Here is a 27,586-nt window from a genome sequence, read left to right on the forward strand (position 1 = left end):
CTTTGGAATTTCATTAAAAATATGATTCCATGTTTAATATTTCTAAAATTAATTCAAAGTAGTATCAATTAAAACTAGTCAAACTGATACACATGTCTAAATGGTTATGAAAAGGATAAATATAAAATCCCACAGTATCTCAATTCAAGCATCTCAGTTGAATTGTTAGAGTATCACTAGTATAATTTTTCATGATTTATATTAAGTTTTAGCATTTCAAATAATTTATTCCACTGCAAAATTAAAATGGAATATTAGACATGTTAGAATGCTAAATTTATCAGTATTTATGTTCAAGGGATTAACTCTGTTTACATTTATTAAGCCAAAATTCTGCATTTAAAATTTCATATGCTACATTATATTTTTAAGCAAAGTGAGTCACGTTATGTAAAAGATGGATATCAGGTTGACTTTTTATCATGTTATTGCTTCCTCATTCTTCTTTCTTACATGTCAGAATTTTTACAATGAAACTTAATAACATCAATTGCCTACTGAAAATTCAAATTCCTAATTTACCTTGGATCAAAATTGCTTTTTATCTCTTTTCAAAAAGTTAAATGCTTAACAAGTGATATTATTTAAAAACCTACCTCTCTTTCTGCTTTCTCATTTTCATATTTACACATTTGCTCTCTTAAGTGGTTACATTCACTGATTAACTCTTTATTTCTCTCTTCTACCAGAAGAACTTGTTTTTCTGTATCAGCACGAAGTTTATTGAAGAGATCAATAAACTGTACCCGGGCATCACTCAATACCTTTTCTTTAATGATGCCTTTGTTTTGGGCATCTTCCAGCTGTTGTTGAAGCAACATATTTTCACTCTGGATTTGGGCTAATCTTTCTTGTATAGATTCATGTTTGATGATATATTTGTTCAATTTTTCCTTTTCCATTTGATTTGTGTGTTCAAGTTCTTTTGCTTTATATTGGGTCTGGTTTAATTCTCTCTGTGAACTTTCTAAAATTAGTGTCTTTTCTCTGAGGTAATCACGTACCTGGTATAGCTCATTTTCTAAACTATTGGCTTTACTTTCAGCTTTAGAGAGCTCCTGAGAAAGGACACCATTGTTCTCTCTTAGACTAGACAAGTCATGATTTAGTTTGTCCTGTAAACGAAGCCACTCATCTCGTTCTCTCTGAAAGCCATGTTCAAGGTCAAGTTTTGATGTCTGACTGCGTTCATGATCACGAATTGCAGAAGTCAGACGGGAACGGTATGATTCAATTTCCGTCTCTAGTCTGTCTCTGTTTTGTTTTTCATTTTCCAGTTTCGAGTTCAGCATTGCATTCTCAGTTGTCAGAACATTTACTTGTCCACTGTATTGGAATATTGTTTTTGTTAATGCCTCTTCATTCAGTTTTAATTCTTTTTGAAGTTCATCAATCTTCTCTTTTAAAACTTCACTTTCTTCTGTATACTGATTTTCTTTTTCCTGCTCCTTAATTTTTACTGTGTCTAGCTCCAGTTTGAGCATGGCAACTTCATCCTGTAGGGTCTGACTTTTATGCAGTAGATATTTTTCTTTTTCATTGCTATCAGGAACCTAAATACAATAAACAGGGAAAAAAAGTAGCTAACTCAAAATAAAATCATGCGTTCTGATTTTTCCTTAGTAATTAAAAATAAAGCCCAATGTCCCAAGAAGTATAGAGTATTCAAAGAAAAAGTAAATTGAGGGAGTTTCACCCATTTTACATTTCTGTTGGACACAATTTTCCCAAAGAGCAAGTCTTAAAAGTGCTACGTCAGTTAGAAGATATGTACTTGGGATATTCAGTCCTCAAAACAAATGGGCATTTCACTATATGATACAGAATTCATTTTACAAACCTGGTATTTTTCGGCCCTCAAATCTGTCTGCCTTTCAGAATATTCTATTTCCTTTTTGGCATCCATTCTATTCCACACTGGCTAGTCATACTGTTATGATAGAAATAACAATACCTAATATTTATGGAGGCCTTTTAAAGTTTGCAAAGTACTTTCAAAACATTATCTCACATAAGCCTTGCATGAGGGAAATACTCATATTATTCTCCCCATATTAAAGATTAGGATTTGGGTTCAGAGAAGTTATTAAACAACCTACTCATTATCACACCTAGTAAGTGTCAGAAGCAATATCTGGATTCAGGACTCTTCAGACTCCAAATTTAGCACTCTTTTCCAAGAGCTAATTTCCTCTTAGGTATTGTAGATAAGCAACTGTCATGGTACAATTATCTTAGCTGCAGACCAATGAAGTGCTAACAGTCTTAATATTCCTAAGTATACGTCTTGAGAACAATGTATTCTCTGATAGAACTGTAGTATTTTCATAGCTTCATTGATTTAGAACTTTTAGAGGTTATCTAGTCCAAACCTCTCATTTTAGGAAAGGGAAAAGTGGGGCCTAGAGTGTGGTCAGTAGATGATAAGCCAACCCTAACCATCAAATTTTAAAGGAATAATGAAAGCATTATTGAGGCCCAAGTATAAAAAATTGATGTTGCACTGTCATCATAGGAAAACTTGTGCAGGAACATGGGGCCCCATTAAGGATTGGTGGAAAGAGCTACATCAAAAAGCGTAGAAACCCCATTCCATTAAATCCCTTCTATAAAGTCAGAAGGAGGGTAAGAATAGGCAGCAGCTGGGTTAAATGAAGCACCCAAGTGTCCAGGTACCAAAGGATTACTGAGGGCCAACAATCCAAATGATTTACTTCAAACCACTGTTGAAAAAAGAAAATGAAAAATCCTAAATTTGGCATTTGATGACCATGTGTTTCTATCATGTTGAGCAATGATGAATGTGAATGAATGAATCCTTGTAATGGATAAAGCCTCATTTTAGAAATCTAAGTGAAATTTATTCTTGCTGCCAATACTTTTATTCCTTCTCTTTCATGAAATACGAATGAGACAACAACATGAAACAGACCAAATTATTTTCATATGTTTTGTAATCCTTAGTCTCTGCCCTGGAAAAGGCAAACAGATGAAATCACTTAATTAAGGAAGAAAAGTGGTTTGTGTTTGAGGTGTCACCTTCTACCTGGTTGCATTCCTTTCTCTCCTTAGGGGTTAGTGAAAATGATGACCTACCCCTTCCCTATAGCCAGAAAGGGCAGATGCACTACTGATTTTCAATAGCAGTACACTTCTGTCTCTGGAGGGATCATTCAACTCAAAGAAAAGAAACCACCAAGCAAAACAAACCACCTGTACTGGTGTTGGTCACCATGTGTGTCACTACTTGTCTGCTGCAGACAGATAGATGAGGCTGAGGATGACAAATATGTCCAAAAGTCCTGACTTTTAAAATTTGCAATTAGATTTGAAAATGACCAAAGTGAATACCTCAGAAGCCTGAATCATTTTGGAAGCGGCTGCTTCTAATTCTTTCTGCTTCCAAAGAGGATTATTAAGAATTCTGGCTTGCAAAGCTCTGGCATTCTGTTCCTGAGAAAGTCGTCTTTGAGTGTCATTTCGCTCTTCTTCAACCTGGCGACAACAATTTCATAAAAGTTTTAATCATATCTTTTTCCTTTAAAAGTCAACAAAAACATTCATCTTTAACTGGAATATAGAATCTGAAAAACAATGGAAAATAGCTGAAAAAAATCTAAGAAAAGTAAGCTATTGAAGATAAAAAAAGCAACAAGAAGGAGGGCATTTCAGAATTGTAAAGAAACCTCAACAATTATTTAGGCCAATCCATATCCATTATTACACACCTGACTCTTACTAGACTTTAATCAGCCTCGGCTTGAAATCTTCACAAGTGGAGGAAGCCACTGTCTCTCAAGTAACTCATTCTATTTATGGATGATTCCATTTGTTAGCACTTTTTTTTTTCCTAAAAATGTACATTTTTTTCGTCTTCTATTCATTGCTCTTAGCTCTGTCTCTCAGGCTGAAGCAGAGCAAACTTAATCTTTCTTCCATAGGACTGTCCTTCAAAAACTTGAAGACATTTATCATAGCCTTTGAGTCTTTTTTTCCCCGAGTATAAACATTTTCAGTCCCTTTAACTAATCCTTATATATCATGGACTCAAGGTCCTTCCTCATTCTCTTTGCCGTCCTGATTACTAGCTACCATAATTCTGTGTTAGCCAGAAATGAACAAAATGGTATAGGCAAGGTCTGATAAGGTCAGATTGCAGAGGCATTTTTATCTCCTTGGTTTTGGAAGGTATGCTTCTCTTAATGGGATCCAAAATTACATCAGCTTTTCGGGTGTCAAATAACAGCACTGACTCAAATTAAGCTTAGAGCTCACTATGGTTCCTACATCTTTTCAGACAAAATGCTATCTAATCATATTTCCCCCATCAAATATTTGTGAAACTAATTTTGGGTACCTAAGTATAAATCTTTACATTCATTCTTGATGAATTTCATCTTATTAGTAGGTTCAGTCTAGTGCTCTGACCTATTAAGACTTAGTTTTTCTTCCATTTAGAAAGGTTTGGATAATTTTAATTGTTTAAGTAAGAGCTAAAGATGCTAGAGGACAATAAACTTTTTTGAAAGACTGAAGGATGTGTGGTAAAGTGGAATGTAAGGAACAGAGAAAGGGATTGAATCTGCAATTTTATTGACCTAGAGAATTTTCAGCTAAGGAAACTCCTTCTACCATTGCAATTATGTAGAACTCATAGTCTTAGACAGTTGACTACAGCAGTAGTGTCAAATAGACCCCTGCAGTATGGTGTTTTATGGGCAGTTTTTTGGGAGCTGGACACTTCTGACCTGGGGTCAGGTAAAATGACTTGCCAAGGGTCACACGGTCAAGATGTGTCAGTGGCACCACTTGAACCCAAGTCTTCCTGGATTTGAGGTCAGTTCTGTCCACTATACCAGGTCTAGCGAACCTCCAGCCTTGAAGCAACACATGGCCCTCTAGGTCCCTGGGTTCAGCCTTTTGACAGAGTCCAAGTTTTATAGAACAAATTTTTTTTATTAAGGGGATTTGTTCTGGGAAGTTGGGATTCAGTGAAAGGGCTGCACTTCAGGAGGACCTAGAGGGCCACATGTGGCCTTGATGCCATAGGTTCCTTACTCTTGCACTACACTATACTGATTCTCAACTGTGAGACATACCTTAAAAAGTACTAGCTCCATCTTACCTTTACCATGGCTACTTACCTTGTAATTTTACATTCAAATGCTAAAATAAGGGAAACCTTGAAATTTATTATTTTCTTTATGAACACATATTTATAAATAATTGAACTCAACTTACTTACACTAGACATGAATACCATAGCCCTTTTTTAGGATTAAAAAGACTTTACAGTATTCACCTCCCCACCCCCAGGGAACCCATAGTCTTTACAAAGAAAAGACAGAAATACTGACTTTTAAATTCCAATTTACCTGTTTCAGGTGATTTCTTACTGTTGTCAGTTCAAGGTCCAGAGTTCTGAGAGTGAATTCCAGTTGCTGTTTTAGCTCCACTTCTTTACTACATTGCTCTTCTTTTCTTCTTAATTGTTCTCTAATTTTTTCAAATAGCATTTCTGCAGTCACTCGCTTTACTTCCTCTTGCTTCACTGTAAACCTAGATTAAAATTGCTTGTTCTTCAGTAGAAATAAGGAATACAATGCCATTTAAGTAAATGCATCTGGACCTCGAAAGGAAAAGAACATTAATCTGGGGGGAAGTGGATCCAGGTAGGGAACTCACCATTAGGAAACTTCCTCTACTGATACAGATTGGTATGTGCTCTGCAATTTTGAGTCTTGGAGTACAGTACCTGTGGCACTGAGAATTAACATAACTTGCACAAGCTCACACAGTCAGGATGTGTCAGAAATGAGACAGGAACCCATTTCTCTATCCACACTACTTCAGGGCATTAAACTTCTATCAAAAATGTCTCATACAATTCTTTGGGTGCTTTAGCTTTCTGCATTCAATGGACAGAAATTCCATAAACTGGCTACATATATCCATCTACTTCCCTCCTTCCCTGTCTGCCTTCTTGGTTTTGAACTTTTACTGTACTGCACTACAGAAAAGGTAGAAGAAGTGACTGTTCCAAAATTCCTGAGTCTCAATGCACCTGAATATCTCAGGTAAAAAGTTCAGAGGGATATGTAGATAAAATACCTGACTAAAATCAGGTATGGGAATGATTTCTATATTTCCCTCATTCATTTTCCCATTATTTGATTATTTAGAGTTGACTTCTTACTTTATTTTGGGGAAAAAAATTGTAAGTAATTGTGGTATAGTTTTGAAAATTCACTAAAAATGAATCTTTCATAGATGTCTGTAGGGTAAAAAGAATTAAAGAGGACTCATTAATAATATTATTTTAAAGATGTGTCATTTTTGCCTTCCTAACCTCAAATCCTCTGTCACACTGTTTCAATGTAAGAGAAATATTTTCAAGTCTTTATTTAAACTCCTGAGTTCCATACCTGAGGCTACAGAGTTCTCTGTCCCATTCTGCTTTTTGATGTTCTAACTGGGATTTCATTTCTCTTGTTTCCGACAATTCTTCCTGTAGTCTAGTAATCTTGTTTTCTAAACTCTTAACTTTTCCAGTGAGTAGTGTACAATGTCCTTTTTTAAGTTCTGCTGATCGTTCATATCTAAGAACTGCATCCTGAATTTTTAAAAGGCTAATAGGATCTGTACAGAGGAAAAAAAACAAGTAAATAAAAATAGGAGTATTTTAATATGTAAGGACAGTAGCAGGATCTTTGGAATTCAGATACTCTGGCAATGACAAAATAGCATCCACATATAAATCCTAAGAATATACCAAAATGTTATTTTGTCAAAAGATTTACACCAAATTTGCAAATAACATATTTCCCTTAAAAGAATGTCTAAGTTACATGTTACTTTATAAAAAACCATTTGAAACCTCAGAATTCTTCATTATATGGAGAAAAATATATGTTAAAAGTAAATATTTTGATATGTACTCTGGGTGGGAAAAATAAATAATAACATGGATATCTATATATTAATATCTATATCACAAGAATATTGATTTATTTTATAAGTATCAAACATGTTTTATTCTAAATAGTTATATGTAAATATTGCTTCTTCTTTAGAGCCTTATAATATAAATCTATATGTAACATTTATACAATAACATCGATCCTCATTCATATATCTGTGTGGAACATTTATAAAATAGCATCCATCCAATCTATCTATCTATTGGTCAGACTTATGATAACTTTAACTAAAATATAGCTGACACACCAGAAGAAAGTGAAAAAAATCTCCTGATCATTAAGGAAAATAGCTGCCATGCAACCTAGGTACTTTAATCTGCAGTGAGATATATAGCCAAATTTAGACCTAATCCAGAGTTAGAAATGTGTGTTATATCAAGTTACAGATTTAACAGACTTGGTTATTGGGTTTCCCTTGGCAATTTTTAATCTGTCATATATTTCAGTGTTTACCAGAACTGAAGCAGCAAGGAACTGGTGAAGAACGGGGCTGCTAGAGGTAGACACACTGATTTTAGCAGGCAGTAAAGATGGCGTTAAGGGAAATCATAAGATCAAAGACTCAAAGTAAAAGAAGAAACTGAGGCATAGAGAAGTTAAAGGACTTGTGGGTGTATAAGGCAGAATTTGAACCTGGGTATTCAAGACACTGTCCTACATGCCACACTGACAGAAGAATTATGAAAACTAGGCAGAACATTTGGGAGACTGTTGACATTTTTGGCCATTTAGGGAAAGATCTTAATCTTTTGGCTATTCTTTCCATGAAGGAGATTGCTGCCTGATATTTTTTTTTTTAAAGCAATTGGGGTTAAGTAACTTGCTCAAGGTTACATGGCCAGTTATTTCTGGGTGTGGTGGTAAGTATCTGAGCCCAGATTTGATCCCCAGGTCATCCCGACACTGGAGCTGGTGCTCTTATTCGCTGAGCCACCTGGCCGCCCCTACGCTGCCTGATATCTTTATGCCATCTAGTCGCATCAGTCTCTTCAATGGTTCTCTATTATCAACTGCACAAATAAAATTAATATACCTTATCCTAGCATTCAATATTAATAACCCAAATCAAGATTCCCCCACAACAATCCTGAGAAGTAAGGTATTTTATAGATTAAGAAACTGAAGCTCCAAGTTTAAGGGATTTGCCTATAGATACAAGTCTAGGTCAACTATAATTTTGTTAATCCCCTACATTTCCACATTTACTTCTTACTGCTATATACTGTCCAGTAAAACCAGATTTTTCACTGTCACTTTTCTGACTCTTGGCTCAGTTCCCATGCTTGAAATGTTCACTTCATCTCCCTATACTCCCATGATTTACATCTACTGAATTCAAACCCATCCCTTAAAACTCAACTCACATGGTACCTTCACAAACAGGTTATTTTGATTTTTATAGTTAATATTTTTTCCCACTGTGAACTTCACAAAGCAATATGACCGTGCTCCTCAAGTATTTATGTATTTTTTAATATTAGACTTATCTATGTAGGCCATATCCCCCTAGTAGTTTGCACATTCGATGAGGATAAGGACTGTATCTTATCTAACTTTTGTGTATTTTGTATACCGCAGGCACTTAGTAATTCTTTCTGAACTGAAACAAATAGTAGGTCTTCTTCTGCAGCTGAAAAACTGATCACCTTTCAGCCAGCATAATCTCTTTCACTTTGGCCAAAGTCAGCCAGAGATTAGGTTCTAATGTCAGAGCCTCCAAGGACCCAAAGTCACCTCTAGTTTGAGTCAATGGAATAAGACATCAGTGGTATCTTCTATATACCCACATCTTTAGTTTCTGTTTAACACTGGTATTCTGTTAGGAAATTTAAAAATATTCTTACCTTTACAATCAACACTAAGTTGTTCAATCAATAACAAAACATTCTTATAGTTTAAGGGAGGTAAATCATAATCCTCTGTAGCTGTGTCAGATGACTGAGTGAGGTCATCAACATCATCTGCACCCATCTGTCCTTTGTTCTGTAAAATACATAACGGCAGGGTAAAATAATAAAAACTTAAAAATAATAACAATGGCTAACATCTGTGCAGCACTTTAAGGTTTTCACAACACTTTATATATATATTATCTCATGACATCCTCACAACCATTTTCTGAGATAACCATTACTCAAAATTATTTTACAAATGAGTAAATGGCTAAGAGAGGTTAGGTGACTTGTCGAGTATCATATAGCTAGCTAGGAGTCCAAGGAGCCCCAGGTCTCCTTGACTCTATCTACTAGGCCACCTAACTACATAGAAGCTGAATTATTCAGGAACATTATGAAAATTATCATAGTCACAATATCTCTTATAGATGATAAGTAGTCTTCATTTTATTTAGGGGGGAGGGAAATGAGGGAAAATCCAGCAATAACGCGGACACATTTCACTAGGAGCCTATTTCTTTCCTTTTCTTTTTTTGGTTTTTTTTTGGAGGGCAATTGGGGTTAAGTGACTTGCCCAAGGCCACACGGCTAGTTTTTGTGTTAAGTGTCTGAGGTCGGATTTGAACTCAGGTCCTCCCGACTCCAGGGTCAGCATTCTACTCACTACGCCACCTAGCCACCCCAGGAGTCTATTTCTAAAAGTTTTCAAATTAAAGATTCCTACACTTTATAATGAAAAAAGGGGTCCTATCTGTTTACTGTGTTCACTGAAACATGCATTATTTTCTAAACCAATTTATATTTCTGGCATTTTTTTTTTTAACAGTACCTTATTCTTTTCACTCAGTGTTTTCTTTGCAGGCCTAAAAGACAAATAATGCTTTTTAGTGTGAATATAAATAGATAAAATACACATAAAGTTTGTTATCATTGTAACTGTTTGATTTAATATATACCTATTTGAAAATCATGTTTTTTTCATGGTTCCAGCCAATTACATAAGATACAGAAAATAACAGTATTTAATCTCATAGCCATAATTTATAATATATGCTTATCTTTACCTCGTGACAAGTTTTTAAAAGAAAAAAATATTCCTTATGTAACATCTGAATTTCTTCCCCAAAATAAAAAGTTTGAGGGATCACTTTCAAAGAAAATGTCAGTCAAAAAATCTTAACCTGTGATATAATAACAATGATTTATTTTTTTGACTGTTCATATGCCAAAGTCTATTATTAAGATTCCTAAATAACAAGAATTTGGGCAGAATACTATACTGATTGCTGGTATAAACTGAGTCATCAACAAATATTAAATTATATCCATTATCTTTGACTGTATTATAAATTAAAATATAATATAACTAACATAATCATAATTTTTAAATAAAAAATTTTATTTTAAAAATAAATTTTATGTTTATTTTTATTTTATAACATTCATTTACACAAGATTTTGAGTTACAAATTTTCTCACCGTCTTTCCCCTACACAACACTCAAGAAACAGTGATCCCATTGAACATCCCATACCCCATTCCCCCTCCAACTTTCCAGTAAGGCATATCCCAGTGCCTATATATCTTATTCCACAGAGCATATATAAAAAAATGTGATAACTTTTTTTTAACACTTGATTTTAAAACTTTGAATTCCAGATTCTTTCCCTTCTTCCCTCATCACCCACCCATACTAGGAAGATAAGCAATTCAATGTAAGTTGTACATGTGCAGTTATGCTAAAAATTTCCATAGTGGATATATTGTGAAAGACTGACTATATTTCCCTCCATCCTATCCTGCCCCCACTTGTTCTATTTTCTACTTTGACCCTGTCCCTTTTCAAAAGTGTGTACTTCTAACTACCCTCCCCCCCAATCTACCCTCCCCCCTCTTATCCCCTTCCCCCCTACTTTTCTGTAGGATAAAATACCCAATTTAGTGTGTATGTTATTCCCTCTTCTTAAGCCAAATTCAATGAGAGTAAGGTTGACCCATTCCCTTTTGCCTTCCTGTTCTTCCCCTCCATTGTAACAGTTTTCCCTTGCTTCTTCTATGAGATAATTTACCCTATTCTGTCTCTCCCTATCTCCTCTCATTATGTTCCTCTCTTACCTCTTAATTTTATTTTTCAAATTTTATCACTTCCTATTCAATTCATCCTATGTTTTCTTTCTATGTATACCTGTACACATATATACACACACTCACATATGTATTCATATGCACATATACCCTCCTATATAGACATATATGCATGTATACATACATACATATATATATATATACATACACACACATTTATATTCCCTTCAAGTATCCTGATACTGAGAAAAGTTCCATAAGTTACAATTATAGTTTTTCCATGTAGGCATGTAAATAGTTCAACTTTGATAAGTTCCTTATGATTTCTTTTCCCTGTTTACCTTCTTATGCTTTTCTTGCTTCTTGTATTTGAATGCCAAATTTTCTATTCAACTCTGGTTTTTTCATCACAAATGCTTGAAAGTCCTCTATTTCATTGAATGACTGTATTTTACCCTAAAACATGATACTCAGTTTTACTGGATAGGTAATTCTTGGTTTTAATCCCAACTCCTTTGACCTCTGGAATATCATATTCCAAGCCCTTCAATACTTCAATGTAGAAGCTGCCAGATCCTGTGTTATTCTGATTGTGTTTCCATAATATTAAAATTGTTTCTTCTTGGCTGCTTGTAATATTTTCTCCTTGATCTGGGAACTCTGGAACTTGGCTATAATATTCCTAGCAGTTTTCTTTTTGGGATATTTTTCAAGAGGTAAACAGCGAATTCTTTCAATTTCTATTTTTCCCCCTGATTCTAAAATATCAGGGCAATTTTCCTTGAGAATTTCTTGAAGGATGATTTGTAGGTTCTTTCTTTGATCATGGCTTTCAGGTAGTCCAATAATTTTAAAATGATCTCTCCTGGATCTATTTTACAGGTCCGTGGTTTTTCCAATGAGATATTTTACATTGCCTTCTATTTTTTCATTTGTTTGGATCTATTTTATAGCATCTTGATTTCTCATAGTCACTAGCTTCTATTTGCTCCAATCTAATTCTGAAGGAATGATTCTCCTCAGTGAGCTTTTGAAATTCTTTTTCCATCTGGCAAATTTGGCTTTTTAAGGCATTTTTCTCCTCATTGGCCTCTTGGGCTTCTTTTGCCATTTGTGTTAGTCTATTTTTTAAGGTGTTATTTTCTTCAGTCAGGTTGTTGACTCTCTTTTCATGGTTTTCTTGCATCATTCTTATTTGTCTTCCCAAATTTTCTTCCACTTCTCTTACTTGGTTTTCAAAATCCTTCTTAAACTCCTCTATGTCCCGTAACCAGCTTGTATTTTTTTTGGAAGCTTTTGGTGCAGGAGTTTTGACTTCATTGTCTTCCTCCCATTCCATGCTTTGATCCTTTTTTTCCTCAAAAAAGGAATCTAAGGTTTGACTGCTGTGCTTGCTTAGCTTCCTTTGCTTTCTCATGATGCCACTCAATTACTTGACTTCTGAGCTTTATGCCATAGTAGAACTCTGCTTCCAGAGAGGACAGCTTTGTCCCAAATTGCTGGGGTTTTTGCAGCTGCCAGAGCTATTAACTGGGTGCCCTCTCTGAAACTTCCACAAGCTCTGGCACCTGGTAACATACCCGAGGACCTCAACCCAAGACAGTGATCCAGATCCAAGCCGGTTAATTCTTGCTTTAACCTTTTAAACTTTAACTTTTTAAAGCAAGAATGATGAGCCCCTCAGACTGGTCACTTGGTCCCCCTACAATCTGCATGCCAGGAGCTCTGAAGCAGCCACGTGGTAGGGGCTACAGGGCCACAGCACCTCCACTGCTTTTCACCTCACCCTGGGGGTAGTGGCTGGACCACACTCTTGGTCCCCCTGTTCTCAAAGTCCATACTGACCTTTAACTTTGCCTTTGGCATTTATGGGTTGATGTTTCTAGAAACTACCACAGCTGCTGGTAATCCACTTCCCAGGTTACTCTAGCTGCTGCTGGTTGGGGCTGCCCTGGGGCTAAAACTGTGGGCTCACGTGGGGCTGGGCTCTGTTACCAGCTTGCTGAGATGGACCATTCCTGCTGATCTGCCTTCCATGGGAGATTTGCTTTTCGCTGTCACTTTGTGGGTAATGTAGCTTTGTTTAGAGTCATATTTTATAGGTATTTGAGGTAGTTATGGGGGGAGCTCACATAGTTTTCCTTCTTCTATGCCACCATCTTGGTTCTGCACCCCAGAATCATAATTTTTAAATTCAAGTTATATGTATGTGTGTTCTATTTACTATATTGTAAGCTCCAAGAGGTCTGTCTTATTCACCTTTCTATCCTTTCCCATGGCCTGGCATAAGGCTCTTCACATTGTATGTGATTAATGCTTTTTAAATAAGTTTACCAGCACATTAGATAGATCACTTCTGCAAAAATTATGAGATGATGTGGACATAACTCTCACAGGATGAGGAGGCATGATCTTCCCCTCTAGAGAAAGTACTTATGTTGATGAGACCATACACAAATCCTCTGCAGTACTGAAGTATCAAACTTCAGCATGATTAAATAGTATAACAAAATTCAGAGATAGAAATTCTATGAAAGAATGATTGTCTCTTTCTAGGAGATTTACTAACATCAGTGACCTAATACAGAGAATATTCTATAAATTAGAGGTAGAAAAAGCAGTTAGAAGTAAATAATTTCTGGGTCTAGGGGAAGAAAAAGGGTTCTATTGCTTCCCAGGGGTTTAATCAACTCTTCATTGACACAATCCTAAGTCAAACAGTTAAATATTGCTGTGTAGCTAGCAATATCCTCATATTTGTCTCCATATCTACTGCCAAGTAGTTCCATTAAGTATGATCTGTTTCAGTAAAGATTATTGTAATAATAGCAATCATTAGTAGAGTACTCTGCACACAAGAGAAAAATAATCAGTGTCCCTACAGTTTGGACACATAGGAAATCTCATTAACTATGCATATTTTCAAGAAATGAAATGAATAAAATTTTGAACATTTTATTTAATTAGAAATGAGATTTCATAGGAAGACATAGGAGCACATAGGAAATCTCATTAATATGGAAAATAGTCCCCAATAGCTAATGAAAGCTTTTATTCCATATGAAATTGTCTTGGCTAAAATTTATGCTAATTAAATAAAATGTTGAAAATTTCATTCATTTGATTTCTTGAAAATATGTATAGATTTCCTATGTGTCCAGACTTTGGGGACACCCTGTATATTTATTGAATGAATAATTATAGTTCATATTTCTATAGCACTTTACAAAGAACTTTCCTCACAACAATCCTATTGATAATGCAAGTATTATCACCCCTATTTTACAAATGTGTGGCACATCCTAGGTCCCACTGCTAATGTTGGCAGTGTGGTACTGTGGAAAGTGGACTCAATCTGGAGTCAGAAAACCCAGGTTCAAACCCTGATTCTGTCTCTTTTTACTTGTGTGATCTTAGGCAAACCAGTAATCTTCTCTGATTCCATTTTCCTCATCTGTAAAATAAGGAGGCTGAAAGGGATGATCCCTCGAGTACCTTCCAGTTCTAAATCTATGTTATGACAGTAGTAGAGTGGAAACTTGAACCCTACTCTTCTGTTTGGTATTCCTTCCTCTACTGCTAAGGCATGGTGAAGATCACATTCCTGTTGATGTCTATCCTGCTGTGTTTGATCACCACAATGCGCAAAATGGAATGCATTATCACCAGGGCTGTTTTGCTATGCTGGAGAAAATGATAATTTCAACTGTCGAACAGTGGGAAGTAGTATGGTATGTAGATGAAAGGGCGTCTGGGTCTCCTAGATTCACCATAATAGCTAGCTTTTCTGGCATTTGGAATATAGTTGCCTGCATTGAAAGTGCTATTGTGCATATGTTTCATGCCATCAGCTATTTTGAAAGAATAGTCAACTATCAGGACAAAGAATAACAGGACATCAGTCTGCTACAACTACATTAAGTACACATTGCTAATACTTTTCCATGAGAAAATATAGTAGCATTTTACCTTTCTTCATCATGATCTGCTTCACTTAAACTGCTGTCTTCAGGACCATGGAACAGGGTATCAATTAAGGAATTCACCTTTTCACAAGGTGAAGCAATACCAGGATCCTCTGAAATCCATTTATCATTTTGAAGTTTTTTTATTTCTTTCATATGCATGACAGAATCACTGCTGAAAAAAAAAATCCATGAAGTGAGGTGTAAATTATTCTTTATTGAAAATTGATATGAAAACAATGGGGGAAATTAAGTGAAAAGAAAACAATGGGGGAAATTATTTTTCCTTCTCTTTTAACACATACTACATATTGCTTCTGGACTAACCTTACTTAAATAAAACTGAGCATATTCCCCAGATGATAAGACTTTAATGGCCACCCTCTTTTGTGGTGCATCAAATCTGAACTGCCTGGCTAAGAAGTTCCTTTATATTCAGGGCTACCTTATTAATCCAACAAAGATTCTTAACACTACTTTTCAAAATGCAAAGTCCATTCTAGTCAGATTTGTATCTTTTCTATTATAGAAATATGTTCTGCTGTAAACCTTCATATAATGCATTTTCTTCACCTAAAATGCTCCCCATTTCATGCCTATACTTGGGCTAAAAGACAACTAAAAAACTGGGTAGTTGTGACTAGACAATTTGTGTGCAAAATATTTGGGAGTTGATAGACGGTAGGGTTGATATGACAATACTAAGAGAAAGTACAAAAAATTAATATGATTGTAGGTTGAATTGTAAGAGGCATAGAATCCAGAAGGAGGGAGATGATAATTTCCTTGTACTCTACCCTGGTCTGAATATTTGAAAAGCTGTGTTCATTTCTAGGATACATATTTTAGGAAAGACATTTAGAACTCAGAATATGTCCAGAGGAGAGAAAACAGAATGGAGAAGGATGAAGACCATGTGAAAGAAGAGAAGCTGAAGGCACTGCAGATGTTTAGCCTAGAGAAAAGAACATGAAGAGTTGGGAGGATAGGTAGTGGTATATGTATTCAAATATATGAAAGTCTATCATGTTTAATTGACCCCTCCGAGGGTAGGACTAGGGGCACATTTAGGATCAATACATGAAAAAAAACCCAACAAATTCTAAACAATTAGATTTATTTACACAGAAATGAACTTCCTCAGGAGTTAGCACATTCAAATGTGTGTGTTTATGTGTATGTGCACTCAAGCGCACATGCAAACCAGTGAGCAAATAATCACAAATGTGGGAAGACTATTCTTTGATCCTAGCTTTAATGGAGTTTACAAACCTGCCTGTTGCTCTGTTGACAGAGCCTTTAGGTATCTCCACCTTCCCACTCTGATGAAAGTATCAAAGAAGGACTTTATTGGGAAAACAAACAAATAAATATCTGACACATTTTGTAATAATTCTTGATATCAATTTCTTCTAGCCACTAATTTTATTCATAGATTTCACAGAATTTGATTAGAATGTTTGTTGCAAATTAGCCTGATTCAATTAACTTTCAGTCAAAACTTTCCAAAGAATAGCCATTTCTCTGGTACTTTAGAATTATTTCTCTCTCCCACTGCTAACATATAACCCAGTGAGGTCTTTTTGCTTTTTTGGAGGACAACTGGGGTTAAGCGACTTGCCCAAAGTCACATGGCTAGTAAGTGTGTTAAGTGTCTGAGGCCGGATTTGAACTCAGATCCTCCTGACTTTTAGGCTGGTGCTCGATTCATTGTGCCACCTAGCTGCACCCCCAGTGAGGTGTTTTTACTCAATGGCAAGAAAGGTCCTAGAAACATCAAAATATTCATGGCAACACTTTTTGCAGTAGAAAATAATTGGGAATAGAGTAATTGCACATTGAGTAGAGAATGGCTAAACAAATTGTGATATGGTAATATAATGGAACATTACTGTGTGAACATTAATGGAACACTATTGTTAGAAATGATGACTATATAGAAGCATGACAATATTTCTATGCATTAATGCAAAATAAAGTAAGGACAACCAGGACAACAATATCAAATCATAACTGCAACAACGTAAATATTAAGGACAATAAAACAACTGAAACTAAATTCTGTGAAATTATAATGACCACGCTTGGTCTAGCTGAAAAGGCACCTCCTTCCCTTTATGCAGAATGGAAGACTCTCAGGGTGGAACACTGCATGTAATATTGACATGATGGTTAGCTGTGCTAAACTCTATTTTCCTTTTTTATGTTTTGTTTTAAGGGATGTTTCTCTGGAAGAATGAGAAGAGATATCTTGGGAAATGAGACTGACACAAAAACAAAAGATGACAATTAAAACAAAAGTAGACTTTCTCTCAACTACCCATGGCTTTACTGTATCTCACAAAAACAGCCACTTCACACTAATCAAGGGAAAGGTAGACAACTTTCTATCTGTGTGCCACTGAGGTCACACTGTAGTGTACTGGCATCAAGGCAGAGAAAGATGCCCTTTTCAGTGCCTATCAAACATGTATGCTCATAAAAATATTGTTTTCTTGAACTTATGCAATTTTTGCTCTTGAAATTCATTATCCTACCATATGCTTAAATTATTCGTTATCAAGTTCATGAAAGTAAATGTGGCCTTGCTTTTCTACATTCTCTCCCTCCTCAATGTCAATCCAGGACACTTCCAGACTCAGACTCATGAGTTGCAACTTTAAAGTCATCTAGTACAATCCCAACGTGAAATGTGAATCCTCTTTATTCCTGTCAGGTTGTCATCTATCATCTTATGGTCCTATGTTGGCTTTTTTTTTTTTTGTGAGACTGCAAGTAGCTGTTATCTGCTTTTTGCTCTTCCTCAGCCTGTCTAGAAACCGTATGAGCAGTAGAGGGCCTTATGGAGAAAGTGCTACACGGGTGCTCCTCTCTACTTTTTGTTGCCAGTTCCTCCTTTTTCTTCCCCTATCCTGGAAGGACACCAAACCTTTCTTCTCTCCTCAGTCCTATCTCTGGAGGACAGAACCAGAATCCTCGTCCACTTGGACCCTCTGCTATTCCCTTACACCCACTCCTCACAGTGGTGAGTTGGTGGGTGGTTCTTTTTATATTTTGCATATCCTCAAATTAAAGTGTGACCTTACTGAGAGTTTAGGTTGTCTAACTTCTTTATTTGTATCCTCAGGGCTTGGCATATGATAAGCACTTAAAATCATTCATCTTTTTTTCAATAAGGAAAGCTCCATTTATTTTTTTCCACTTATAGTATTTTATTTTTTCCAATTACACGTACAGATAGTTTTCAACATTCACTTCTATGAGATTTTGAGTTCTGAATTTTTTTTCCTCCCTCCCTCTCTCCCTTCACCTCCCCAAGATGGCAAACAATCTGACATAGGTTATGCATGTACAATCTTATTAAACATACTTCCACATTAGCCATGTTGTAAAAGAAGAAATTCATTTATTTCTTAACACTTCTAATGATGGGGTACTTTCTACCTACTAAAACAGTCCATCTCATTTATTTTTGTAGCCATAAGCATTATTATCTCATTAAGATTTATTATTTATACATTCAAAAACTATCTTGATTTACTCCTTGCCACTTATATTTTATACTGCAAGTTATTCTTTTGGATCTCATCGAAGCTTACCTTCTCTCCTTCAATAGATGCTGATGTGATAGTCCCAGAATAAAAGAACATACCAAAAGCAAAAGAAAAATATATATTCATAGGACTTTATTTCTTGACAAAAAACAAGAATGAAGCTAATGCACATTAAATCTGATTCCAGATTGTTAGAGCTAATTGAACTTAACCATTAATTTTAATATTTGATAATAATATTCCTATTAAATATTTTGACAGACTTACCCCTTTAAAAGATGGTGCACAGGTGCTGAACTTTGATTGGAAGAAGAAATGCTCATTATTGGAATTTCTGTCCCAGGGATTTTATTTTCCTCATCTTTACCATGTTGATTGCTCTCCATAGAAAACAGCTCATTAACTTTGCCAATCAATCTATTTTCATTTAATTTACCACCATCTTTTTCCTTCAATGTTTCCTTTTCATTGTATTGATGCTTTTTCTTTTCCTCTTCAACCTAAAAGAAAAGCTTTGTACTTAGTATGATTGTCATTTTATTAAAAAAAAATAATTATGTGCTTTCTAGGGACCTGTGATATAACTAGTCCAAAGAGCTCTTAGAAGAGAAAACTCCCTCTATCAATTCTGTTCTGAATCTTCTCAGCAAGTTATAGTTGTAGAGATCTGTCTAGAATGCTGAGATGTTAAATGACTTGCCAACGTTAGTGGTTGGAACTGAAGTAGGTCATCTTGACTTGCTAACCATTGTGCCATGCTGTCTCTCATATTCCTACTTTTATTTTGAAATATACACCTAAATATCTATATTATTCTCAATTATTTTTTATTTGGAAACAAAAATTGTCAAAATTTTTTTACATTTTGTAATCAATTCCTATCTCATTTTGTTTTCTGATCCTTTTTTCATGTTCTCTCATTTTCCTTCTTTAACTAGCAGACAAAAGCAAACAGAGACAATGATACATTCAAACTTGTTTCAGCCTTTTCTACCACAACGACCCGACAGACGAAACTGAGGACTGAAATAATTACCCTTCGTTATTTTCTACCATACAACAGGCATTTCCCATCCCATATTTAATTTCTCATTCCTGTCTGTGGAGTTCAGGGAGTAAAAAAAAAACCCAAACTGGAGGTAGTGACTAATTGGATAGCCATTTATAACACAGGAAATTGAGCAAGGTGGGATTTAGGCAGTGTGACTGCTACATTCTGGAAAATCAATGCTGTTCACTGTGCACATTCATAGAAGCACAATCTTTTTTAGATTTGGAAAAAATCTTAGTCTAATGCTATCATTTTACAGATGAGGATCCTGAAGCACAGAAACATTAAAGCATGGTCAAAATCATACTGATAAACTAGTAGCAGAAACCAGTACACTGGGTGGAGGTCCTCACATTTGATTCAGAAGATGTATTCAGAATGAAGTGCATTATTTAGTACTTAAAAAATATAGAAGAGGTAGCACTGAGCTTGTTGTTAGAAGGTTTAGGTTTAGATATCGACTTGGTCCATTTCCTAAAGTCATTCAAATATTCTGAGCTTCAATTTCCTTGCCTGTAAATATGCGCCACACCTACTTTATAGGAAAAGCAATGAAAATTAAATGAGATGTCTACAAAGTATTTTTATAATCTGAGTTATATGAAATGCAAATTACTATTATTATTTTTTTGGACAGAACCTGTGATTTCATTAGTGTATGTAACTGCAAATTAGGAAACTCCCTCTAGAAATGCAGATTAGTCCCTGCTTCTAGTTTCAGGATTGACTGGTATATGTCAGGATGAAGCAAGACTTGATCCCAGGTCTAACTGAATGACTTTAGCATTCTATCCACTATCATCTGCTACACTCTGAGTTATTATTGGGAAAGGATAATTATAAGGCAGACATGTGAATGTGCAGATGAGCCAAGAGATGCTGGCCATGTATCCTCCCTGATCCTAAACTTTCCTCATCCATAAGATAATAGGGTTGGACTGGATGACTGCCAATGCTCCTTCCAAAAAATAAAATTCAATGATTAAATGAAATGTGCTAGCTTGCTAGTATCTAAAGCCAGTCAATGTTCAAGTACATCAGAAGTCAATGTTTTGCCATGATTTTTCCATCTTTTGCTGACATTTTATATTATCTCTGTGCTAAGATAATAACTGTCTATAGCAAATGAAAATATTGTAAAAACCACTAAATTCAAAAAGAGCAGCATTGACCTTGTAGTCTGAAGGTCTAGGTGTAAGCCCCAACTCTGTCATTTATTACTTGTGGGATAAATAAAGAAATACTTGTTAATGCCTTTTTGAAAACTGATATAAACTGAATTAGCAAAAATGTGTTTGATTTTGTTTTAATGGAAAAAAATTAACGTCTAAGAATTTTAGTAAAGTCAGTAAAGATGAACATAGCAGATCACAATAAAAGTATTAGTCCAATCAGGTGGATTTGTTAGAATTCCCTAATGTTAGCTTCTATTTTCAATATTTTAAGCCACATCTTACACTTGGCTAAGAAAATAAAAATGTCCATAGAAAGCAAAGTTATTTCAAATGTAAAATATTACAGGGACTTGCATAAAAAAGAATCTGAGTTTACTACATTTCTTTTAGGCCTGTGCCCTCTTTAGGCTTATTCTTGTTCTTCTGGCCACATAGTTTAATATTCTAATTTGCATGTCTGCTTTAGAAAGTTTCTTGTTTACATGCAAAATATTTTGGAATCTGATGGAGTAATTTAGATGACCAAAATAAAGACTAAAAAAAAAGGCTTTCTGGATATTTTCCTTAACTCAACTTTAAAATTATCATTTACAAATAGCAAGCATTTAAACATAGCATTTGTAAAAGTCAATTACACAGGATGACTGATGAAGACAAAAAATAAATAGAATGTAGAGTAGCAGGAGGTGAATCTACCTCTTTCTGTAGTTGTATTTTTTCTTTCTCCAAAGCCAGGAACTCTACTTTCAAGACTCCTAATTCATTTTTAAATTTTTGCAAATCTTGATTTAATTCTTTATCCAGGTGCATTTTTGATATTTTATTACTATATGGAAGGGAGTGTCTCCAATGTCTTTGCTCGTTTGTAGAATTACTGGCATTGTGATCACTATTCTGGAAGAAGTTTTCTTTTAGTTTTGTTTTCTCATTAAATTCTGTTGCAGTAGTAAGTTCGGGTTTCTTTTTTTGGATGACTGATTTCATATCATCAGAGCAAGTAAGCTGGACACCAAAATGGCTTCCTAGACCACTTGATTGTAGCAAATGTCTTGAATCTGGTTCCAAATTTGTGGTATTTCTGTTCAGACTTCCTGCCAGTTGCATACCAAATGCTCCATCTTCCTTCACTTCATTTATAGCTATTTGTGAGTTGGCTATTTTTATATTTTCTGCATCATAAGCAACATTCTTTTCATTTAAATTGCAAGTATATTCAATTTTTGGCTTATTACCATTCTTATGGTGTAGGCTGCTACTTTCTGAGCACAGATTAGAAGATGACTGAAGAACATTTTCTTGGAAAGTGAGCTTTAAATTCTGTAAAACAGCATTTTCCAGACCGTATTCCCATTGTTCAGGAAATGGCTGAACTCCTACATTGAGAGTGCCTCCATATTTCTTCATTTCCTCAGTATCACTTGAGCTATTTGCCAAATTAGGGGATGCTTCCTGTAGTTGTTTTGATTCCTCTTCAAAGTCATCTTGTGGTTCCTTTTCTTGCAGTTTCTCTGTGGGTTGATCAGCAATTTTGTCCTTTTCATAAATTTCACCAAATATCTGCTTTAACTCAGTTGTAATGATTTTAAAATTCTTTTTGACTTCCATTTTCTCCTGGTCAACCCACATTTTTTCATACCTTTCTTCCCAATTTGGATCTGCATCTAAATGCACGTCACCACTATTAGATTCTTTATTGGGTTCCAGTCCTTGAGACATTCTTTTCAGAGAAAGTGGAAAACTAAGTGGCTTTACTTGTTTCTTATGTGCTGCTTGTTCTGGTATGTTGTCTGTTTCTAAAGTAACTTTATCCTTGGGTAATGAAATATGGAAAAAGAAAAATTAAAGAATAAACAAACAATAGTTAAAATTAATCTTTTAAGCTTAAGATCTTACCTAGGTGCGGGTAGGTGGCGGAGTGAATAGAGCATCGGCCCTGAAGTCAGGAGGACCTAAGTTCAAATCCAGCCTCAGACTCTTAACATATACATATACATACACACACACACACACACACACACACACACACACACACACACACACTAGCCGTGTGACCTTGGGCAAGTCACTTAACCCCAATTGCCCTACCTTCCCCCCTCCAAAAAGCAAAAATAAAATAAAATAATAGATACATTTTAAAAAAAAGTCTTACCTAGTCCCAAAATCACTGTGTTTTAAAGGAATGTTAAAAAATTATTTAAACTTTCCCTAAATGTTAGAACAAATAAAATTTCAAAGTAAATTTTATCCAGGGTATTCCGGATTAGGGTAGGTGTATTATTATACATGTGCCATACTATATTCCTAAAAAAACAAACAGCAACAATTTCCCATTTCATATCTTATTTTTTATGGTCTCATAGTAAAATACTTTTCAAAATCAGTTAAAAAGAGACAATAATTTTAAATGGTTAAAATTATGTTAAAAATATGTTCTGCCTAATGAAAAAAAGCAGACCAAATAAAATATAAACTTGGGATGGGATAGAAAATTCACCTTACTATTCCTTTTAAGTAGTGAGATTCTTTACTACATTTATGTATTTGCCTATTGCTGACTTTTAAATTTCTTTAAACTGAAGGTCACTTATAGGTGTGCTTAAATTATGCAAGTCTAAATTATGACATATGTCTATGGGAAACTAGAATATGATTTAAAGTAACTATACTGTCATGAGATATACCTATATAGAGTGTCCACTTCTGAGTTTCGTTCCAGTAAAAACCACATCTCTGGTTATTTTACTAACTGGAGTGTAGGAATTGGCAAGAGAAAGGACATTATTTTTTTGTAGAATTCAAAAGAAGAAATAAGAAACGATTTCAATATACAACTTAGATCCATCAACAGAATTAATGGAGAGTATGGGGTAGGAAACGACTGCTTCAAAACAGTGATGTAAGACATGATTCCCTGGGCCTAAAACAGGTAAGAACCATGGATCCAAGTCTAAAAGCAAAATTCTCCAAATGTTAAGACATACTGGGATTACAGTCCCATAACTGGTTTACATGGGATTAACCACAGTACTGATAGTCTACCCATATTTATTCTTGAATAAATCATGTTAAAAATGTTTACATGACATATTTACACATGACCACAATTAACATTTTTTGTTGTTCAGTTATAACCAACTCTTTGTGATGCCATTTGGGGTTTTCTTGGTAAAGATACTAGAGTGGTTTGCTGTTTCCTTCTCCAGGTCATTTTACAGGTGAAGAAACTGAAGCAAACAGGGTTAAGTGACTCGACTAGGGTCATACAACTAGTAACTAGTAGTCTGAAGGCAGATTTTAACTCAGGAAGATCAATTTTCCTGACTTCAGGCCTAGCACTCTACCCACCTTTCCATACCAAAATAAACTACTTTAAATTACCTATAATATCATTTTCCCCAAACCGGACATTTTAAAAGACATAATTTAAGCAAGATGACAACATTTTATTCTCCTGGTTTTCACTATATTCCAAATTCATAGATCCACCAAATCTCTAAGTCAGAAGGAAATTAGTTCATTGCACCTGGACAGAGATCTCATCTACAACATCCCTAATAAGTGGACAGTCAGCTTCCAGCTGGACACATCCAGTGGGAGGGTACATGCCACTTTCTAAGGCAGTTATGTTCTTTATTGGTCTATTAATTACTGAAAGGCCAGTTTTTTTCTTTTCTTTGAGAGGGCAATTGGGATTAAGTGACTTGCCCAAGGTCACACGATTAGTAAGTTAAGTGTCTGAGGTTGGATTTGAACTCAGGTCCTCCTGACTCCAGGGCTGGTGTTCTATTCACTGTGCTATCTAGCTGCCCCCATTATTATTTTTTTAATGAACATAAAGTGATAGAATCATTTCATGCAACTATAAGGGCTCAAAAGGTTATTACAGCCCTAGATCATAACCACTTTCTTTGGCATATCATGGCTACTCCTTCAGCTGAAACCTATGCATTCTAAGAAAATATTTAATTAACTGACTTGTTGAGGACTGTGGTGCTATTTGGGCAATACTCAGATTAAAGTTCGATAATACATTAATGAGGATAAGTGACACAGTAACAAATTTCGTATTATTAGGAACAAAAACATTGAAATGGTGATTTCAACAGTTGTTTATGGGGCAGTACATAATGAAGAAAGCTGTGAAGCTAGGCAAAGTATATGATTGAAGGCCCTGGTAGTGAATTGGACTTGGTTTTAGAAAGATTCTGTGGGAGGGTAAGACTTTGTAACCTGATTCATCTTTCACCCCCTTCTTGCCTCTTGCTGGTGGGGAATATAAAAATTTAGTGAAACATGATAACAAGGTTCTAAGATCAGATTCTCTCTTGTATAGAATATCTGAAACATGGGCTTTGGAACTCCTCTAATTTCTGTTAAGGAAGACATTGCCAGGAGGCTCTAGAATATGGGGCATCCCAACCCCACCCTCACTGTTCAAATTATATGATTAGGATTAGCATCTCAAGGCACTGAAACTAATTTGGATGCAGGGCTGAAGAATATTTTTCTTAAATTTTTGAGTAGTTACAGGTTAAAGGTGAATTTTTTTGATTCCTTGTAAATTCTGGCCTGAATTACCATATAATAGTTTGCACATACTTAAAAGAAAAGGTCCTAAGGAGAGGATAAGTAAGAATTGGTATGAGTTCATTAAAAACAATTTATGCTAGACACCTTATAAATTTCCTTTTTTTTTAAATTGTCAGTAGACTAGAGAATAAAAGACTACATTCAAGGAAGGTCAAAGACACAGTGTGCCTGGATTGCAACAAGTATTTAAAAAAAGGTTCTCACAAAATTTTTGTGGACTAGATGAAAAATGTGGACTGTATTAAAAAAATTAGGTAGGTTTGGAGCAGCTTCATTGGGAAGACCCAATGAACACTAATTTAATCTGGAGGGCAGTCAGTAGCTTTATCCTCAGTTTTGTTCTGTTCAATATTTTTAACTGATAGTCAAGAGGAAGTGATATATGAATGCTTATTATTAGATCTGTTGATGTCATGGAATTGGGATATACTACTAATAAAATAAGTCACAGAACTGAGATTTCAAAGGATTTTTATATATTGGAACAATGGGCTGATGCTAAGAAGATACAGTTTAAAGGGGAGAAATGTAAAATCTGGACTTGGATTTTAAAAAAAAAAACACCAAACAACTACATATATACACAATTGGAGAAACAGTTTTTCAAAGGAGTTCCTGAAAAATCTAGAAGTAATTGTTAGCAGGCTATAAATTTAATACTGATGTGTCTATCAAAAAGGCTAACGGGATCTTTGTCTACAGCAAAAGTAGTACGTAGTCTACTAGTGAGAGATATAACAATCCCCTATTCTGTCCTGGTCAGACCACACCTATATTACTATGCTTAGAAAGGACACTGGAAAACTGCAGTGACTTCAGAGGAACTAAAAGAGAGTTTAGAAGTTATCATATCATACCATAGGAAGGTCTGCTAAGCAACTGTAAGAAAGAAGATTTAGGGGCAGCCAGGTAGCACAGCGAGTAAGAGCACCGGCTCCAGTTTCGGGATGACCTGGAGATTGAATCCAGGGATCGAATCCCAGGCTCAGACACTTAGCACCCACCCAGAAACACCTGGCCGTATAACCTTAAGCAAGTTACTTAACCCCAATTGCTTAGGGGCAGCCAGGTGGCTCAGCGAGTAAGAGCACCGGCTCCAGTGTCGAGATGACCTGGGGATCAAATCCGGGCTCAGATACTCAGCACCACACCCAGAAATAACTGGCCGTGTAACCTTGAGCAAGTTACTTAACCCCGATTGCTTAAAAAAAAAAAAAGAAGAAGATTTAAGGGGTGCTGGGATAACAGTCATCAAATATTTAGAGGATCAGAAAGCAGAAGGGCTTGCCTTGCTCAACTTGACTCTTTTAAGTCAGCAGGAGCCCACCGTGGACATTAGAGGAAGGCAAATCATAGCTCAATGTAAGGAAAACATCTCCTGACAATTAGGGTTGTTCAAATAGACAATGGGCTGCTTCATTTGAGTAGCAAATATTCAGTCACAAAAAGTCTTCAACTACTTTTGGGGGGTATTAGAGACAGGATTGGTTACGTGGGTTAAGTACAGACTAGACTATTTTGATCACCAATGCTAAGATTTTATTATTATGGTATTTTAATGCCACATATTAATACTGTAAAACATTGATAGAATTTAGTGTACGTGTCTAAACTGATATAAATTCTAAGATACTGACATTCCAGGTTATTATCTTGCCATTGGTGTCTAATAATTTTAGCCTAGCTATAAAAAAGAAATCAAGACAAAGATAGTCTTTCACATGCATCCAGATCCATGGTAATTCTGCTATCGCCATTATTTTTCCCTACTAAGGGCAAAATTGATCAGATAGTCTAAATTAACTTATCATGTAAGAACTTTATATAAATGCCGGCAGTAAAAACTATCCAGGGGCTCTTCTCTTCTATCCAGTGACTCTATTACTATAAAACTAGGAATGAAGTTTTGCTGTTGGTCTCTGTATTTGCAAAGAAAATTTCAACTCCTGAAATCAGACAAAAATGCATTTAAAAGTAAGCAAAATTCTGAAAAACTTTCAATAAAAATAGCATGAGACGTACTTCAACTTTAGTAAAATATCAGAAATTTGAATAGCATTTTTACATACCTGTTCTGGGTCACTTTTATCAACATTTTCTTGGCTTTCCTTTGATGATCCTTTAAATTCCAATTCTCGTGTTAAATCTATGTTAATATTTAAGTAAAATTTACTTTAGTGAGAATTACTTTTCTTATAGGAATGAAATCCCCCCATTAATGGTAATGGCAGTTATGACAGATATAATAAAGTATAAAATGTAAGAAATTTCTATTTTACTAATTACACATT

At 35.2% G+C, this 27,586-nt stretch overlaps 1 protein-coding gene across 4 annotated transcripts in view; it reads right to left on the minus strand.

The window, feature by feature from the left end:
• Positions 1 to 27,500, minus strand: part of ANKRD26 (ankyrin repeat domain containing 26) — a 57,406-nt gene extending 29,906 nt beyond the window's left edge. For 2 of the 4 annotated variants that reach the window (XM_069107103.1, XM_069107100.1), the window contains exons 1-10: positions 27,365 to 27,499; positions 21,402 to 22,514; positions 18,747 to 18,979; positions 14,930 to 15,100; positions 9,705 to 9,738; positions 8,825 to 8,963; positions 6,426 to 6,639; positions 5,376 to 5,559; positions 3,352 to 3,495; positions 597 to 1,553 (exon numbers count right to left, since the gene is read on the minus strand). In XM_069107103.1, coding sequence (XP_068963204.1) covers positions 597 to 1,553; positions 3,352 to 3,495; positions 5,376 to 5,559; positions 6,426 to 6,639; positions 8,825 to 8,963; positions 9,705 to 9,738; positions 14,930 to 15,100; positions 18,747 to 18,979; positions 21,402 to 22,421 — 3,096 coding nt within the window. In that variant the 5' untranslated portion in view covers positions 22,422 to 22,514; positions 27,365 to 27,499. Of the gene's footprint in view, positions 1 to 596; positions 1,554 to 3,351; positions 3,496 to 5,375; positions 5,560 to 6,425; positions 6,640 to 8,824; positions 8,964 to 9,704; positions 9,739 to 14,929; positions 15,101 to 18,746; positions 18,980 to 21,401; positions 22,515 to 27,364 lie in introns of all 4 variants that reach the window. The other 2 variants (XM_069107101.1, XM_069107102.1) reach the window with 2 other exon arrangements.
• Positions 27,501 to 27,586: the final 86 nt, after the last annotated feature.

This window comes from Petaurus breviceps, unplaced genomic scaffold (genome assembly GCF_028583685.1).
Source record: "Petaurus breviceps papuanus isolate PSGF00001 unplaced genomic scaffold, PetGlider_PUasm1.0 84, whole genome shotgun sequence".
Lineage (NCBI taxonomy): Eukaryota > Metazoa > Chordata > Mammalia > Diprotodontia > Petauridae > Petaurus > Petaurus breviceps.